Source organism: Pan paniscus, chromosome 9 (genome assembly GCF_029289425.2).
Source record: "Pan paniscus chromosome 9, NHGRI_mPanPan1-v2.0_pri, whole genome shotgun sequence".
NCBI classification, from domain to species: domain Eukaryota; kingdom Metazoa; phylum Chordata; class Mammalia; order Primates; family Hominidae; genus Pan; species Pan paniscus.
The window spans coordinates 78,407,935-78,426,565 of NC_073258.2; the positions used below are offsets into that span (position 1 = coordinate 78,407,935).

Below are 18,631 nucleotides of genomic sequence, written 5' to 3' on the forward strand. Positions count from 1 at the left end.
GCAAAGAGATTGAAATAACTTAAAAGTGTCAAGCAGAAATTCTGGAGTTGAAAAATACAATTAATATACTGAAGAATGCGGGAGTCTCTTAAAACAGAATTGATCAAGCAGAAGAAAGAATTCGTGAGCTTGAAGACAGGCTATTTGAAAATAGTCAAAGGAGACAAAAGAAAAAAGAATTTTTTAAAAAAGGAAGTATGACTAAAAAATCTAGAAAACAGCCTCAAAAGGTTAAACCTAAGACTTTTTGGCCATAAAAAGGAGGTCAAGAGAGAGATCTGGGTAAAAAGTTCATTGAAAAGGAAAATAATAGAGAACTTTCCAAACCTAGAAAAAGATATCAATATTCAAGTACAAGAAGGTTATAGAACACCAGGTAGATTTAGCCCAAATAAAACTACCTTGAGACATTTAATAACCAACTCCCAAAGGTCAAGGATAAAGAAAGGACCCGAAAAGCAGCAAGGGGAAAGAAACAAATAACATACAGTGGAGCTCTAATATACCTGACAGCAGGCTTTTCAGTGGAAATCTTACAAGCCAGGAGACAGTGGCATGACAAATTTACAGTGCTGAAGGACTATACTATTCTATTTATCCTAGAATAGTATATGCAGTGAAAATATCCTTCAAATAATGAAGCAGCATTATTCAAAATAGCCAGACAAACTAAAGCTGAGGGATTTCATCAACACCAGACTTGTCTCGTAAGAAATGCTAAAGATCTTCAATTTGAAAGAAAAGGATGTTAATGGGCTATAAGAAACCATCAGAAGGTACAAAACTCACTGGTAACAGTAAGTACACAGACTATTATAACACTGTAGTCATGTAGAAAGACTAAAAGATGAATCTGTCAAAAATAATAACTACAACATAGACAGTACGATAAGATATAAATAGAAACAACAAAAAGTTAAAAGCAGGGGGATGAAGCTAAAGTGTAGAAATTAGCTGGAAATGGTGGCACACACCTGTAATCCCAGCAATTTGGGAGGCTGAGGTAGGAGGATTGCTTAAGCCTGGGAGGTCAAGGCTGCAGTGAGCCATGATCGTGTCACTGCACACCAGCCTGAGTGATAGAGTGAGATTCTGCCTCAGAAAAAAAAAAGAAAAGAAAAAAAATAAAGTGTAGAGTTTTTATTAGTTTTCTCTTTGCTTGTTAGTTTATGCAATCAGTGTTAAGTTGTCATCAGTTTAAAAAATGGGTTATAAAATATATGCAAGCCTCATGATAACCTCAAATCAAATACAACAGATACACAAAAAATAAAAAGCAAGATATTAAAACATACCACCAGAGAAAATCACCTTCACTAAAACAAAGACAGGAAGGAAGGAAAGAGGAAAGAGAAGACCACAAAACAACCAGAAAACAAATTTTAAAAAGACAGGAGTAAGTCTTTACTTATCAATAATAATACTGAATGTAAATGGACTAAACGCTCCAATCAAAGACATAGAGTGGCTGAATGGATCAAAAACAAGACCCAATCATCTGTTGTCTACAAGAAACACACTTCATCTATAAAGACACACATACACTGACAACAAAGGGCTGTAAAAAGCACATGGAAATTAAAAGTCGAGTGTTGCAACAAGGAGTGGGAAACTGAAGAATCCAGTGAGACTGTGCTAGGGTGAATTCAGTCAATCAACACATTTCGCTCATCCCCTACCCTGTGTCAGTCTTATACGGGGTTCTGCAGATACAGAGATGGATTACGAACATTCCCTCCTCTCAAAGAGCTCAAAAGCTAGCTGGGCATGGTGGCAGGCGCCTGTAATCCCAGCTACTCGGGAGGCTGAGGCAGGAGAATCGCCTGAACTCGGGAGGCAGAGGTTGCAGTGAGCTGAGATCATGCCACTGCACACCAGCCTGGGCAACAAGAGCGAGACTCCATCTCACAAAAAACAACAACAACAACAACAACAAAAACTCAAAAGCCAGTTGAGGAGACAAACACATATGCATAAATCACAGTACAATATGTTATGACCCATAAAAGGAATTAATTAAATGCAATAGGAACCCAGAGAAGAGAGCAATAATTATGTCTCTGCCCAGGGTATTAGGAGATTAAAAGATGGCATTTGAGCTGAGGTGGGTCTTTTTTTTTTTTTTTTTAAAGGCAAGGTCTCATTCTGTTGCCCAGGTTGCGGTGGCACAATCATAGCTCACTATAACCTCAAACTCCTGGGCTTAAGCTATCCTCCTTGTTATGGTTTGAATATGTGTCTCTGCCCAAATCTCATGTTCAATTGTAATTCCCAGTATTGGAGGAGGGGCCTGGTGGGAGGTATTTGGATCTTGGGGGCAGAGTTCTCATAAATGGCTTAGAACCATCCTCCCTTGGTACTGTATAGTGATCTGATCACAAGAACCGATTGTTTAAAAGTGTATAGCACCTACCCCTGCTTTTGATCCTGCTCTGGCCATGTAAGACATTCCTGCTTCCCCTTCACCTTCCACCATGATTGTAGGTTTCCTGAAGCCTCCCCAAAAGCCAACCAGATTTCAGCACCATGCTTCCTGTACAGCCTGCAGAACTGCGTGCCCATTAAACCTCTTTTCTTTATAAATTACCCAGTCTCAGGTATTTCTTTATAGCAATGCGAGAATGGACTAATACACTCCTGCCTCAGCCTCCTGAATAGCTGGGACTACAGGTATATACCAGCATGCCTGGTTAATTTTTTAAAAATTGTGTAGAGATGGTGTCTCGCTCTGTTGCCCAGGTTGGTCTTAAACTCCTGGCCTCAAATGATCCTCCCACCTCGGCCTCCCAAGTAGCTGGGATTACAAGTGTGAGCCATTGCACTCAGTCATTTTGTTGTTGTTGTTGTTTTTTTTTTTTTTTTGAGACAGGGTCTCTCTGTGTTGCCCAGGTTGGAGTGCAGCTGCAGTGGCGTGATCTCAGCTCACTGCAACCTCCACCTCCCAGGTTTAAGCGATTCTCAGCCTCCCGAGTAGCTGGGATCACAGGCATGCACCACCATGCCCAGCTAATTTTTTTTTTTTTTTTTAGTTTTAGTAGAGACGGTTTCGCCATGTTGGCCAGGCTGGTCTTGAACTCCAGACCTCAGGCAATCCACCTACCTCTGCCTCCCAAACTGTTGGGATTACAGACGTGAGCCACCATGCCTGGCCTGCACTCAGTCTTGAGCTGGGTCTTATAGGATGAGTTATCCTGAAAAGAAGGAAGAGAAAAAGGACTCACCACCCACAAACCTTACTGAACCGAGAGTGCGTCAGTCGTTTTGAATGTATCATTCCATTTAACCTCCACAACACCCCTATAAGATAGGTATTACTCTCTCCTTTTCACAAGTAAGGAAGCTGAGCCTCAGAAAAGGTAATGATTTGAGCATGTCTCACAATTAGGTATAGTAGAAAACAAGTTCACAGAATTCACTGTAGAAAGTATAAACTGACTGGATGTTGAGTAAGCCAGTCCATTATTTCTGTCATATTCGGTTTGATGTGTTTAAGAATATTCACTCAACAAACACTCAAAAGATTGATAATGGCAATGCTGATGAGATTGTAAGGAAATGAACACTCTCATACAATATTGGTGGAAGTGCAAACTGACATAAATTTATCGGAAGGTACTTTGACAGCAATTAATAATATTTTTTAAAACATGCATACCCTATGACCCAGCAAAACCACTTATAGGAGTCTATCCTACAAAGAAAAAAAATAGCACAAATACATGAAGTTCAAAAATGCTTATTGCAGCACTGTAACCTCATAAATCTGGAAACAACCTGAATATCCGCTGATAGGTGAATAAGTAAATAAATAAATGATACACCCATACAACTGAATACTATGCAGGCATTAAAGGGAAATGTGTGGATCTCTATGTACTAGTGTGAAAAGATGTCCTTGATATGCTGCTACATGTAAAACAAAAACAAGCTGCAGGTAATTTGTATAACATGATCCCATTTAAACATTTTTCTTTAGACATAGAGTCTTGTTGCCCAGGCTGGTATCGAACTCCTGGGCTCAAGCAATCCTCCCACCTCAGCCTCCTAAGTAGCTGGGACTACAGGTACATGCCACTGCACCTGGCCCATTTTTTGTTTCTAAAAGGAACATACAAAGATGTCAGCACACCTGTTAGGATAGCTACTATTTAAAAAAAAAAAGGCAGAAAAGAACAAGCGTTAGTGAAGATGTGGAGAAACTGGAATCCTTGTCCACTGTTGGTGGGAATGGAAAATGATACAGACACCATGGAAAACTATAGAAAATGTTTTCTTTACAGATTTAAAAATAGGGCCAGATTTAAAATGTTTTCTTTACAGATTTAAAAATGATGACTCACACCTGTAATTCTAGCACTTTGGGAAGCTGATGCAGGAGGATCGCTTGAGCCCAGGAGTTTGAGACCAGCCTAATCAATATAGTGAGACCCCCATCTATACAAAAAAATTTAAAAATTAAAAATTAGGCTGGGCGTGTTGGCTCACATCTGTAATCCCAGCATTTTGGGAGGCCAGTATGGGAAGATCACAAGGTCAGTGGTTCGAGACCAACCTGGCCAACATAGTGAAACCCTGTCTCTACTATAAATACAAAAATTAGCCGGGTGTGGTGACATGCGCCTGTAGTCCCAGCTACTTGGGAGGCTGAGGCAGGAGAATCACTTGAACCTGGGAGTGGGAGGTTGCAGAGATCCAAGACCACGCCATTGCACTCCAGCCTGGGTGACAGAGTGAGACTCTGTCTCAAAAAAAAAAAAAAATTTTTTTTTTAATTAGAGGCCAGGTGCAGTGGCTCACACCTGTAATCCCAGCACTTTGGGAGACCAAAATGGGCAAATCATTTGAAGTCAGGAGTTCGAGACCAGCCTGGCCAACATGGTGAAACCCCATCTCCACTAAAAATACAAAAATTAGCCAGGTGTGGTGGTGCATGACTGTAATCCCAGCTACTCAAGAGGCTGAGGCAGGAGACTCACTTGAACCTGGGAGGTGGAGGTTGTAGTGAGCCAAGATCGCACAACTGCACTCCAGCCTGGGCAACAGAACAAGATTCCATCTCAAAAAAATAAAGTAAAATAAAATAAAAATAGGATTACCATATTATCCAGCCATTCCACTTCTGGATATATACCCAAAAGAATTGAAACCAGGGTCTCAAAGAGGTATTTGTATACCTATGTTTATAGCAGCATTATTCACAATTGCCAAAAGGTGGAAACAACCCAAGTATCCATCAAAGGATGGATGAATAAACAAAATGTGGTATATACATACAATGGAATATTATTCAGCCTTGAAAAGGAAATAACTTCTTGCACATGCTACAACATGAATGAACCTTGGCAATATTATGCTAAGTGAAGTAAGACAGTCAAGAAATACAAACCCTATGATTCTACTTATATGAGATAACTAGAGCAGTCAAATTCATAGAGACAGAAAGTACAATGGTGGTTGCCAGGGGATGGGCTGTAGGAGAGAGAAAGGAGGTTATTGTTTAATGAGCATAGAGTTACATTTTGCAAGGTGGAAAGTATTCTGAAGATGGATGGTAGTGGTAGTTGCACAACAATGTGGATGTACTTAATACCACCGAACTGTATACTTTTTTTTTTTTTTTTTTTTTTTTTTGAGAAGGAGTCTCACTCTGTCGCCAGGCTGGAGTGCAGTGGCACCATCTCAGCTCACTGCAACCTCCGCTTCCCAGGTTCAAGTAATTCTTCTGCCTCAGCCTCCCGAGTAGCTGGGACTACAGGCGCCTGCCACCATGCCTGGCTAATTTTTGTATTTTTAGTACAGACGGGGTTTCACTCTGTTGGCCAGGATGGTCTCGATCTCTTGACATCATGATCCACCCGCCTCAGCCTCCCAAAGTGCTGGATTACAGGCATGAGCCACCACACCTGGACTGTATTTTTTAACTAGAAATAAAAATAGGCTGGGCAAGGTGGCTCGATCTTACAATCCCAACATTTTGGGAGGCGAGGTAAGCAGATCACTTGAGCCCAGGAGTTCAAGACCAGCCTGGTCAACACAGTGAAACCCTGGCTCTACAAAAAATACAAAAAAATTTGCCAGCGTGGTGGTGCACGCTTGTAGTCCCAGCTACCCAAGAGGCTGAGGTGGGAGGATTGTTTGAGCCTGGGAGGTAGAGGTTGCAGTGAGCCACTGCTCTCCAGCCTGGATAACAGAGCAAGACCCTGAAAAAAGAAAGAAAAGAAAAAGAAATAAAAATAAAAACTCAGGCTGAGCTCAGTGGCTCATGCCTATAATCCCAGCACGGTGGGAGGTCAAGCCAGGTAGATCATTTGAGGTCAGAAGTTTGAGACCAGCCTGGCCAACATGGCAAAACCCTGTCTCTACTGAAAATACAAAAATTAGCCTGGCATGATGGTGAGTGCCCACAATCACAGCTACTCAGGAGGCTGAGGTAGGAGAATTGTTTGAACCTGGGAGGTGGAGTTTGCAGTGAACCTAGATCATGCCATTGCACTCCAGCCTGGGCAACAGACTATGTCTCCAAAAAAATAAAAATAAAAATAAAAAAACTGAAATGGGTGATTTGAACCCAGAACCAGTCTCAGTAGCCTCCTTTGAACTGAGGAGGCTCTTCACTAGGCAGGGCTCTGGTGAAGGTCCATACTCACTCCTGAATCTGCGAGGTCAATGGAGCTTATCTAGCCTGAATCTGTCCCACTGTATAGAGGAGCAGGACAGGGTGTGGGAAGCCTTCAGGAACTGGGCGAACATCTGCAAGTCCAGGAAGGGGAAGGTGTGCCCAGGTCCTTATCTCCCCATGGAGATGAGTCTGTGGGATGGCTATGGTGGTAGGCACTAGAGGTATGGAGATTAATAAAATATAATTATTGCCCTCAAAAGGTTGACCAATGACAATTCACATCTGAAATAATAATTTTTACATACATCTGTATAGCCCCTAACAATTTATAAAACACTTTCTTCTTCTCACTTGATTCTCCCAAAAGCCATATGGGGAAGCCCCATTTTACAGATGAGGAAACTGAGACCCAGAAGGAAAGCGACTCACTTAGAAGGAAAGTGACTCACTCAAAGTGCACATACCAACTGCCTTTTACCAACTGCTTTCACAGCCATTAATTCATTTACAAGGGGCACAGCCTGGCTTAGGAGAGGGACATGGGGACAGCATTGCTGGGCTCTGAGATCGTGTGTGTGGTGTATTTCTATCAAGTGATGAATTCTGTTCAGCTGCTTGAGCCAAGAATTCCATCCAACTCAGCAGCATGTAGGGAGTCAGTTCTATTCCAAAGGGCAAAGCTGTTCAGTACATCACTATGGAAGGAACAAAAGGATCTCTCTCTTGCTGTGTCCTCTGATTTCTACTGTCTTAGGTTCCTTTGCATTTTCTGACTTTGAGATATAGTGCTCACAATGCTGTATGCAAGTGTTTTTTGTTTTTCACTAGAATATTAATCTTCACAATGGCAAGAATATTTAATTTTTAGGTGTCTTCTAAGACTGTTTCTTTTTTAAAAAACTGCTACCTTCAGTAAGAAATACATCCTACATATGTAGTAGAAACAACTTCTCATAAAATAATACTTAACCTTAGTCTGTGCAAGTATTTTCTATTCTATTTTATATCATTTCATTTTTTAAAAAATTCTAATCTTCTAAATGTAATGTGGTATTCTGGAAACCTAGAACAGAAAAAGGACACTAGTGGAAAAACAGGTGAAACCCAAATAAAATCTATAGTTTAGTTAATAATATTATATTAATGTTAATTTCTTACTTTAACAAATGTACCATGGTTATGTAATATGTTAACATTAGGGGGAGCTGGGTGAAAAATATGTGGAAACTTTCTGAACTATCGTTCTATGCTTTTGGTAAATCTAAAATTATTCCAAAAGGAAAAGTTTATTTAAAAACAAAACAAAAATTTCCAGTCTTGACCATTTAAACTGATATCATGACCCACTCATGGGTCAGAATTCACACTTCCAGTGTGATGTCTGCTGTCTTTTTGGATAATGCTGACAGGAATCATTGCAGTGCTTTATAAAAGCTCATTATTGCTCTTTCTCCGACACACACACACACACGGTGCCACGGCCCACCTCTCACAGTCCTTGGCCTCTCTGCCTTGTCTTACATTCATTTTTTATCTATATGGCCTGCCTTTGAAGGGCTTTCCCTGCCTGTATCATCTGAGCAACCTCAAAAGAATACATGATACATATTTGTTAAATGAATGCCCAAAGAAATAATTGTATTTTTAACACCCTTGCTTGTAATTTTTTTTTTTTTTTTTTTTTTTTTTTTTTTTGAGACAGAGTCTTGCTCTGTCACTAGGCTGGAATGCAATGGCAAGATCTCAGCTCACTGCAACCTCCGCCTCCCATGTTCAAGTGTTTCTCCTGCCTCAGCCTCCTAAGTAGCTGGAACTACAGGCACACGCCACCATGCCAAGCTAATTTTTGTATTTTTAATGGAGACTGGGTTTCACCATGTTGGACAGGGTGGTCTCGAACTCCTGACCTTGTGATCCACCCGCCTTGGCCTCCCAAAGTGCTGGGATTACAGGCATGAGCCACCACGCCCTGCCAAATTTTATTCCCTCTTCAAACTGCAAGAAATTTTTTTTATACATAGAAGTCTAATATAAAGCCTTCTATTAAATTTACCAAACTTGGCAGAAGGTCTTTAACTTTTCATATTAATGAGTGATACCCACTCACTACTAAAAAAAAAAAAAAAGAGAGAAGGATAATTTTTAAAGGGAGGAAAATAAAATTTCAAAAATTCACTTATAATCCTACCAGAAATATCTATTGTTAACATTTTTTTTCTTTGTGTTGAGATGGGGTCTCATTATGTTGCCCAGTCTGGTCTTGAACTCCTGGGCTCAAGCAATCCTCGCAGTTTGGCCTCCTGAATACCTGGGACTACAGGTGCATGCCACCACACCTGGCTTATTGCTAACATTTTGGTGCATAGTCTCTTCCACATGTATACATGTAAATAAATATATTTTTCAGACAAATGTTCCTACTATTCATACAGTTTTAGAGATGCCTTCACTCAAGCTGTTCCCTCATCCTGGAATGCATTTCCTCCTTTTTATCCTTCACTGTATAGTTCCTACTCATCCTTCTAGATCCAACCCATGATCCCACCTCTGGGAAGTCTTTCATGCCCACTCTGCCCTTCTCAACTTTAGAGGAAGTAGGTACTGCCTCTTAAGTATTCCAGTGATACTTTGGTTATACCTTTATTACACTTTTTGTCTTAATTAGTTGTTTACATGCCTGTCTGTCCCAACAGTCAGGGAATGTTAATTTAGAGTTGATGTGTGCCCTGGGTCCATATTGCTCCCAAAGCACTGAGTTGGTTTGTGCTGACACTGCACACACACACACACATACACACACAGAGCAGTAGACTTTCTGGCATTTTGGCTTCTACAGAACAGAATGGATACAGCCTGGCTAAATGTCTCACCCTTTTGACCTTCTCTAGCACTCACCTGATAAATCCACCATCCAGCATCAGCGAACACTTCCATCTCTGCTTCTACACCTGGCTCTGAAAGTGGCTGGAAGGCCTCTGAACACACGCATCTGAGATAAGCAAGCTCTGACCATAAGTGAGTGGAAGAAGTTTGCTCCCTTGGAAAATTTTGTTATAATCAGTTCATAAAAATGAAAATTCACAAACACAGAATTTGTATAGCAAAGATGAATATACATAACTCAGATTCAACTGAGAGCCCTCCTGCCCTTAAAGATCAAAATATAAACCAGGCATGGTGGCTCACGCCTGTAATCCCAGCACTTTGGGAGGCCAAGGTGGGCGGATCACAAGGTCAGGAGTTCGAGACCAGCCTGGTTAACATGGTGAAACCCCGTCTCTACTAAAAATACAAAAATTAGCCAGGCATGGTGGTGCATGCCTGCAGTCCCAGCTACTCAGGAGGCTGAGGCAGGAGAATTGCTGGAACCCAGGAGGCGAAGGTTGCAGTGAGCCGAGATTGTGCCACTGCACCCCAGCCTGGGCAACAGAGCGAGACTCCACCTCAAAAAAAGAAAAAAAAGTCAAAACATAATTGACTGGATTCCTCCCTCCAATTCCACGTCTTGTGGAAATCCAAAGCCCTCCTCAAGATTTCCGTTCTGGCTGGGTTCAGTGGCTCACACCTGTAATCTCAGCACTTTGGGAAGCCGAGGCAGGAGGATCATTTGAGCCCCAGAGTTCAGGATCAGCCTGGGCAACACACTGAGACTTGTCTCCACACACACAAAAAAATTAGCTGGGTGTGATGATGCATGCCTGTGGTCCCAGCTATTCAGGAGGCTGAGGCAGGAGGATTGCTTGAGCTTGGGAGGTTGAGGCAGCAGTGTGCCGTGTTCACACCACTGCACTCCAGTCTAGGAGACAGAGTGAGACCCTGTTTCAAAAAAAAAATTCAGTTCTTTCCCAACAGCCTTCTCTTACCACAGCCAGCTAGCCTCTGGGCTCCTGGCTCCCCACATGGTCCTCTGTTCTGCAGTGTGCAGATCCACATTCAAAACTTAGTCCCTCCAATTTCCACCAAAAACCCAATCCCGGGTAATTAGCCGGGCGTGGTGGCAGGCGCCTGTAGTCCCAGCTACTCGGAAGGCTGAGGCAGGAGAATCGCTTGAACCCAGGAGGCGGAGGTTGCAGTGAGCTAAGATCCCACCACTGCACTCCAGCCTGGGTGACAGAGCGAGACTCCGTCTCAAAAAAAAAAAAAACCCACTCCCATAGAGCAGTTTTGAGGTTAGTAGAATTTGCGGGCAATGTGGAGGATGAAGGGGAAATACAGAAGAGTTTCACATCCATAGCAAAGCAAACAATTCAAAATTGAAGGACCACTATCTGCCACAGGGGAGCTTCCCCGGCCCTTCACTCCACCCGGACTCAGTCTCTCCAGTGACTCCTCTCTTCTTCATCCTTCTCTCTTCTCTCTACTCCCTGTGGTGGCATCTTTTCTCTGTGCCTGCTGAGCATTCACTGAATTCGACCCCTCTTCTCGGGTAATAAGCAACAGCTTTCCCTTGGGGAATCACCCTTACTCCTTCTCTCAAATGGCTTGAGCAGGGCTGATCCCACCCTGTTCCAGTGATCCATACAAGTGACCAGTCAGTGCATCCCACCTCTCTGGTCACACTGATGCTCAGGGACAGGCTTGTGGGAATGTTTGGTGAGTGAAGGACTCTTGCCCCCAGGGTCTCTGATAGGAAGATCAGTATTGCTCCTGGTGTCTTTGCCACCCCATGTGAAGGCCTGCTTGAGAATGAATCAAGATAAAGAAAAACAAGAGTCAAGACATGAAGAGAGAGCTCAAATATGGATGGGAAAGCTCCAGTCCCTGAATCCAAACGTTTCTAACTAGATACCTGGGTTTTCTTTGGTCTAGCCAGATAGAGTTAAATTTTTGTCATTTGCAATTGTGAGCACCCTGACCAATACCTTCCTCCTTCCGCTTCCTTTTCAGAAGCAATAAACCAAATTCCTCTTTGCTTCATGAAAAGCAGCTTCCCCTTCTCTGAGCTGGGAATCTGCTGACAGCTGTGCCTGCTGGGCATTTAAATGTTTTCACCAAGATAGTTTTCTCCTTATGACATATATTGGCGCCAACGATTAAGATGACCTTTTTATTCCCAACTTGTCACAAAAATATTTATATAATTGAGACGATACTGTAAATACAGTTTTGTATCCTGCTTTTGTGTGCGTGTATGTGCATGTGTATGTGTTTTTTTCTTTTTAAAGTTTTCTTAATTTTTCAGTTTTTGATCAACAAATATTTATCCAGGAACTACATATATGTCAGCCATATACAAGAGCAACTAACATACTATGTTGGGAATTTTCCCACGTCATTAAAGACTTCATAAATGTCTATTATTTTCAACCAGCACAGAATATACAATCACACAGTTTTAAAACTAAACCTTTATTGTTAAAACATTTAGTTTTATTTCCAAGTTTTATGAATAATGATAGACACATAATGTGTCTAAATCTTTCATCATTTCCTTAGGATAGATTCTCAGAAGTAGAATTCCCAGAGGAACTTCTTATTTTACCCCTCCCCGCAAAAATGCAGAAAGAAATTTACCAGACACCGCTGTAGTAGTGTCAGTCTTCTCTAACCCCACATAGCTGGAAGAGACCTGCCCTGAAGTGTCTTCAGATGGCAGAAGCATCAGGCTTCTTCGCAGGAGCTTCCTGTTCCCTCTGAGTGCCCTGCCTCAGCTGCCCTCAAGGAGCTATGAACTCGCCAGCAGCTGTCCCACTCCACCAAGCGGTGGGCGCCCTGTCAACCCCACAGATCTCGCAAGCTGGCATGGTGCACATATCTGCTTGTAAGGACTGTATGAAAAGAATGGCATTCAGGGCAAGCCCAAAAAGGAGAGATGCCAAGACAAGAAAGTCAGGGCTAATTGTGACCAAATTTTCTTTTCAAGCCTCTTTTCTTTTTACTTTTCTTTTTACTTTTCTTTATTTTCCTTAATAAGCACGTGTGATTTATAATGGAAAAAAATTAACTTATGGAGGAAAACAATAACAACATGAATTTCTCAAATTTGGTGTGAGGCTGGAGATGATCTTCTGGTTCCTGGGAAAGCAGCTGTGAGTTATCTGGCTTGGCAATGCCTCCTGCAAATCACTGGCTGACTCTGAAAAATGCATCTGTACTTTACTCACCAGAAGGAAGGGCTGATTCCCTCTGGGGCCACCACAAAGGGCAATCGATGACTATCTTCCAGACCTGGAAGAGGGTTCCCAACTGCAATGTGTAAAACCAAGGAGTGGGTCTAAGGCCAATCAGTGGGAGCCTCCGAGAGACAGATCTTTGACTCACTGCCAGAACTTCTGAGCAGAGTAGTGCAAAGATAAAACCAGCTGCTCCAGGAGGTGGTGGCCTCCCCATCCTATGCAGCATTAAAGCACATGCTGAGGCCAATTGCCCTGGATGGGTTGGTGGCGGTTCAAGTGCAAGGCAAGACAGCAGTTCTCAAACTGTTTGGTCTCAGGACCTTTTTACACTTTTAAAAATTATTGAGAACCCCAAAGAATGTTGTTTATGTGGGTTATCTCTATCAATACTAACCATATTAGAAATTGAAACTGGAAGTTATAAAGTATTAGGTCAGGCATGGTAGCTCATGCCTGTAATTCCAACACTTTGGGAGGCCAAGATGGGAGGATTGCTTAAGCCCTGGAGTTCAAGACCAACCTGGCCAACAAAATGAGATTCCACCTCCATAAAAAAAGTTTAAAAATTTTCTGGGTGTGGTGGCACATGCCTGTGGTCCCAGCTACTCTGGAGGAACACTTGAGCCCAGAAAGTCGAGGTTGCAGTGAGCCATGATCACACCATTCAACTCCAGTCTAGGCAACAGAGCAAGACCTTGTCTCAAAAATAAATTAATTAGTAATAAAATAAAGTATTTATGAATCTTTTTTTTGTTTTGAGATGGAGTCTCCTCTCTCTCCAGCCCAGGCTGGAGTGCAGTGGCGCGATCTCAACTCATTGCAGTCTCTGCCTCCCATGTTCAAGAAATTCTCTCATCCTCCAAGGTCCACCCCAACTCTGTGCACATCTGTGCGGTGGTTGTGGAGTACGAGACCAAGGCCGGCCGCATCAACAAGGGCGTGGCCACCAACTGGCTGCGGGCCAAGGAGCCTGCCGGGGAGAACGGCGGCCGTGCGCTGGTGCCCATGTTCGTGCGCAAGTCCCAGTTCCGCCTGCCCTTCAAGGCCACCACGCCTGTCATCATGGTGGGCCCCGGCACCGGGGTGGCACCCTTCATAGGCTTCATCCAGGAGCGGGCCTGGCTGCGACAGCAGGGCAAGGAGGTGGGGGAGACGCTGTTGTACTACGGCTGCCGCCGCTCGGATGAGGACTACCTGTACCGGGAGGAGCTGGCGCAGTTCCACAGGGACGGTGCGCTCACCCAGCTCAACGTGGCCTTCTCCCGGGAGCAGTCCCACAAGGTCTACGTCCAGCACCTGCTAAAGCGAGACCGAGAGCACCTGTGGAAGTTGATCGAAGGCGGTGCCCACATCTACGTCTGTGGGGATGCACGGAACATGGCCAGGGATGTGCAGAACACCTTCTACGACATCGTGGCTGAGCTCGGGGCCATGGAGCACGCGCAGGCGGTGGACTACATCAAGAAACTGATGACCAAGGGCCGCTACTCCCTGGACGTGTGGAGCTAGGGGCCTGCCTGCCTGCCCCACCCACCCCACAGACTCCGGCCTGTAATCAGCTCTCCTGGCTCCCTCCCGTAGTCTCCTGGGTGTGTTTGGCTTGGCCTTGGCATGGGCGCAGGCCCAGTGACAAAGACTCCTCCGGGCCTGGGGTGCATCCTCCTCAGCCCCCAGGCCAGGTGAGGTCCACCGGCCCCTGGCAGCACAGCCCAGGGCCTGCACGGGGGCACCGGGCTCCATGCCTCTGGAGGCCTCTGGCCCTCGGTGGCTGCACAGAAGGGCTCTTTCTCTCTGCTGAGCTGGGCCCGGCCCCTCCACGTGATTTCCAGTGAGTGTAAATAATTTTAAATAACCTCTGGCCCTTGGAATAAAGTTCTGTTTTCTGTAAAAAAAAAAAAAAAAAAAAAAAATTCTCCTGCCTCAGCCTCCCAACTAGCTGGGATTACAGTCACCCACCACCACGCTCAGTTAATTTTTGTATTTTTAACAGAGACAGGGGTTTTACCATGTTGGCCAGGCTGGTCTCAAACTCCTGACCTCAAGTGATCCGCCCGCCTCAGCCTTTCAAAGTGCTGGGATTATAGGCGTGAGCCACTGCACCCGGCCCCTATTAATTTATTTTAAAACAACCTTAATAAATTATTAGTTTGTTAATATAAATAGCACATTTCCATGAAAAATAACTACACTTTCTAAAGCAAAAAAAAAAAAAAAAAATAGTGAAAGGAGTAGCATTCCTTATATTTTTGTAATCTCTTTACTACCTAGATTAATGGAACACAGCTGGATTCTTATATTTGCTTCTACATTCAATCTGCTTCAGTGTGTTCTTTGGGTTGAAGTATAATGAAAAAAATCTTATGTGTGGCTAGAAAAGGCAGGAGTATTCTAATTGCTTTTTTCTGATAAGTTTGAATATTCTTCTTTGACACCACATTAAAACTTGATGAGTGGGAGTTTCTTAAAGGTTGTTGCAGTGTGGAATCTGAAATCATATCAATGAACTTTTCATACTGCATATACTTGTGTGAGAATGAGACTGAAAAAGGCAAATAATATCTTAGTATTATTATGAAAGTGGGTTTAACTTTATGGACACCTGAAAGAGGTTTTGGGGATCTCTTGTGTTCTTATACCATACTTAAGGATTGCTGAGGTAGGGACTTGAAATAGAAGACTGTTCAGTCATTCATTCATTGCATATACGTGCATTGAGCACCTAAGGTGTTAGGCACCTGAAAACACTTATGAGTGCTCACCATTATCCAGACACCATATCAAGTATTCTACAGACATTACTTCATTTAATCTTCAAACAATTATGTGAGGGAAATTTGCCTACTTTTACAGATGAAGAAACTGAAGTATAGAAAAGTCAGATACTTGCCACCAGATCACACAGCCTGATAGCCTCGTGGAGCCACGATCTGGAGCCAGGATGAGAACCACAAGGCTAAAACTGCTTCTCAGTACACTTTTTAAAATTTATTTTTTATTTCTGTAAAATATACATCATGTAAAATTTACCATTTTAACCATTTTTAAGTGTACCATTCAGTGGCATTAAGTACTTTCACAATGTTGTGCAACCATTGCTACTATTTTTTCTTTTTTCTTTTTTTTTTTTTTTTTTTGAAATGGAGTCTTGCTCTGTCCCCCAGGCTGGAGCGCAGTGGTGCAATCTCAGCTCACTGCAGCCGCCACCTCCCGGGTTCAAGCGATTCTCCTGCCTCAGCCTCCTGAGTAGCTGGGATTACAGGTCCCTGCCATCAGGCCCAGCTAATTTTTATATTCGTAGTAGAGACAAGATTTCATCATATTGGCCAGGCTGCTCTCAAACTTCTGGCCTCAAGTGATCCACCCAACTCGGCCTCCCTAAGTGCTGAGATTACAGGCGTAAACTAACATGCCTGGCCATTGCTACTATTTATTTATCTGGCTTTTCTCATCTTCCCAAACTGAAACTCCATATCCATTAAACAACAGCTCCCCATTCCTCTCCCCATCCCTTGCCCTCGATAACCACCATTCTACTTTTTGCCTCTATGAATTTGCCTATCCCAGGTATCTCACGTAAGTGGAATCACACAGTATTTGTCCTTTTGTGATCGGCTTATTTCCAGTAACATCCTCAAATTTCATCCATGTCATAGGTGTAGCAGAAATACTTTCTTTTTTAAGGATGAATAATATCCCACTGTATGTATATGTCACATTTTGTTTATCATCATCTGTTGATGGGGGCTTCTCAGTACATTTTAAATAAACAGTGACAAGAAGTGTGAACAGTGCTGTGTTAGAAGTAAGAGCAGGTCCTAAGGAGGAGCAATCAGCCCAGCCAGGTCGGGCGCCAGGGACTGGTGCCTGAGCTGAGATTTGAGGGATTAGTGGGAGCTGGGGAGGAAAAAGGTGGCAAGGGAGGAACACCAAGGCCTGGAGGTATAAGAGAGAAAACTGCAGCCAGTCCAGCAGGGCTCCCAGTCAGGTTTGGATGGAAAGGGGCATGAAGTGAGATTAGAGAGGCAATGATAACCAACGACTGACATTTAAAGACATTTACAATGGGCCAGGCACTGTGCCAAGCCCCTTGCATGTTTTAACTCATTTAAACATTACAGCAACCCTATAAGAGAGAAAACCAGCTCTTCTTGCACATAGACGGAGGGCTAGACACTATTCTCAGGGCTTTGCATGAAATAACAAATTTAACCCCACAACGACATGAGGTTGGAGCTGTTATTACTCCCATGTTATAGGTAGGAAAGTAAGGCATAGAGAGGATTCAAAAAATTGCCCAAGGTCATGCCAGATCAAACCTGGATTTAAACCCAGGTTTCAGCAACTTTGCTTGTCACTACTGTGCCTGACAATTGAGGACATAAGGACAAGGTAAGGAATTTAGATTTTTAGCTGGCAGGCCCACTGGACAGGTTTAGGCAGAAAGCAGCCAGTTCCGATTTGTATTTTATAATCATCCTATTAATAACTACTGTATGGAGAATGACAGGCAGGGACAAGACACAGAGAACAGTAAGCCAGGTGAGAAGGGGAATGGAGGAGGGGTTGGTGACAATACAGGAAAAATGGTGGGTTGTCGGGGTGGTTGAAAGAAATTAAGGAATCAGAATAATCAACATATGGTGGTTTATTTATTTATTTTCTTCCTGATGGACCTATGACATAGGATGATTTATTAAAGTGGGGCCAGGGATAACTCCCAGGTTTCTGAGAGAATAACAGTGCATTTCATAGAGATTGGGGGGTACATGGGAGGAGCAAACTTAGGGTTGGGGAGAAGCAAGGGATAAAAACAGTGAGATAATATGAGAAAGACTGAGTTTTGAGCACATCCAAGGAGCGTGATTTAAGCATATAGGCTCCATGAAGATAAAGATCTTCATCTAGTTCATTCACTGGTCTGGCCCAGTGCCAAGAACAATACCTGGCATAAGAAGATAACCCCATAAATAGTTGTTGAATGACCGAGTATGGATCTAGCAGAGAAAAAAGCTCTGAATTGGAGGTTAGGAAATTACAACGAGAACTGGAGCTACACAGCTGGTCAGCAGCATGTAGAGTGAGGACAGTTGTAAAGACAGAGCTCTGGGGACCCTAGCCTTTAAAAGAGTAACAGAGGAAAAGCAAGTGAAACTTAGAGAGACTGATGAGTGGCCAGAGATGGGGAGCAACCAGGGGCCAGGGGGGCTGTCAAAGGCCATCAGCAACCAGAGCACCTTAAGATTCTCTCCTTCACTGGGTCCTCTGGTCTACATCTCTAACCAGCAAGGGGACACTCAGATTTTGAAGGTAAAAGAGGCTTTGCAGCTCTGCCTTCTTTAAGCACATTAAGAGCAACATGCATATTAAGAGCAACTAAGGTTTGAACAGTGCTTTCCAGTTTATAAAACATGCCTTCTCAGATTCTTCTTTTTCTAATTTCAAATCCAATATACTTTTTTTTTCTTTTTCAGACAGGGTCTCACTCTGTCTCCTAGGCTGGAGTTACAGCAGTGCAATCATAGTTCACTGCTAACTCGACCTCCAGACTCAAGCAATCCTCCCAACTCAGCCTCCTGAGTAGCTAGGACCACAGGTGCACACCACCAAACTATTTTTAATTTTTAAAAATAATTTTATAGAGATGGGGTCTCCCTACATTGCCCTGGCTGGTCTTGAACTCCTGGCCTCAAGCAATCCTCTCACCTTGGCCTCCCAAAGCACTGGGATTACACGCATGAGCCACCACACCTGGCTCCCCAATATACCTTTTACCAAACTTTTTTTATTCAGGTAAAAAGTATCTACTATAAGATGCAATAATCTCAAGAGTATATAATGATGAATTTTGCATCTATATGCATTTGTGTAACCACCATCCAGATCTCTCCAGCACTCC

General features: G+C 43.2%; 1 protein-coding gene across 1 annotated transcript in view; it reads left to right on the forward strand.

Moving 5' to 3' along the window:
• Window positions 1–15,046, forward strand: part of LOC100981351 (NADPH--cytochrome P450 reductase-like) — a 29,823-nt gene extending 14,777 nt beyond the window's left edge. The window contains exon 2 of the mRNA XM_034934166.3: window positions 13,509–15,046. Coding sequence (XP_034790057.1) covers window positions 13,509–14,244 — 736 coding nt within the window. The 3' untranslated portion in view covers window positions 14,245–15,046. The remainder of the gene's footprint in view (window positions 1–13,508) is intronic.
• Window positions 15,047–18,631: the final 3,585 nt, after the last annotated feature.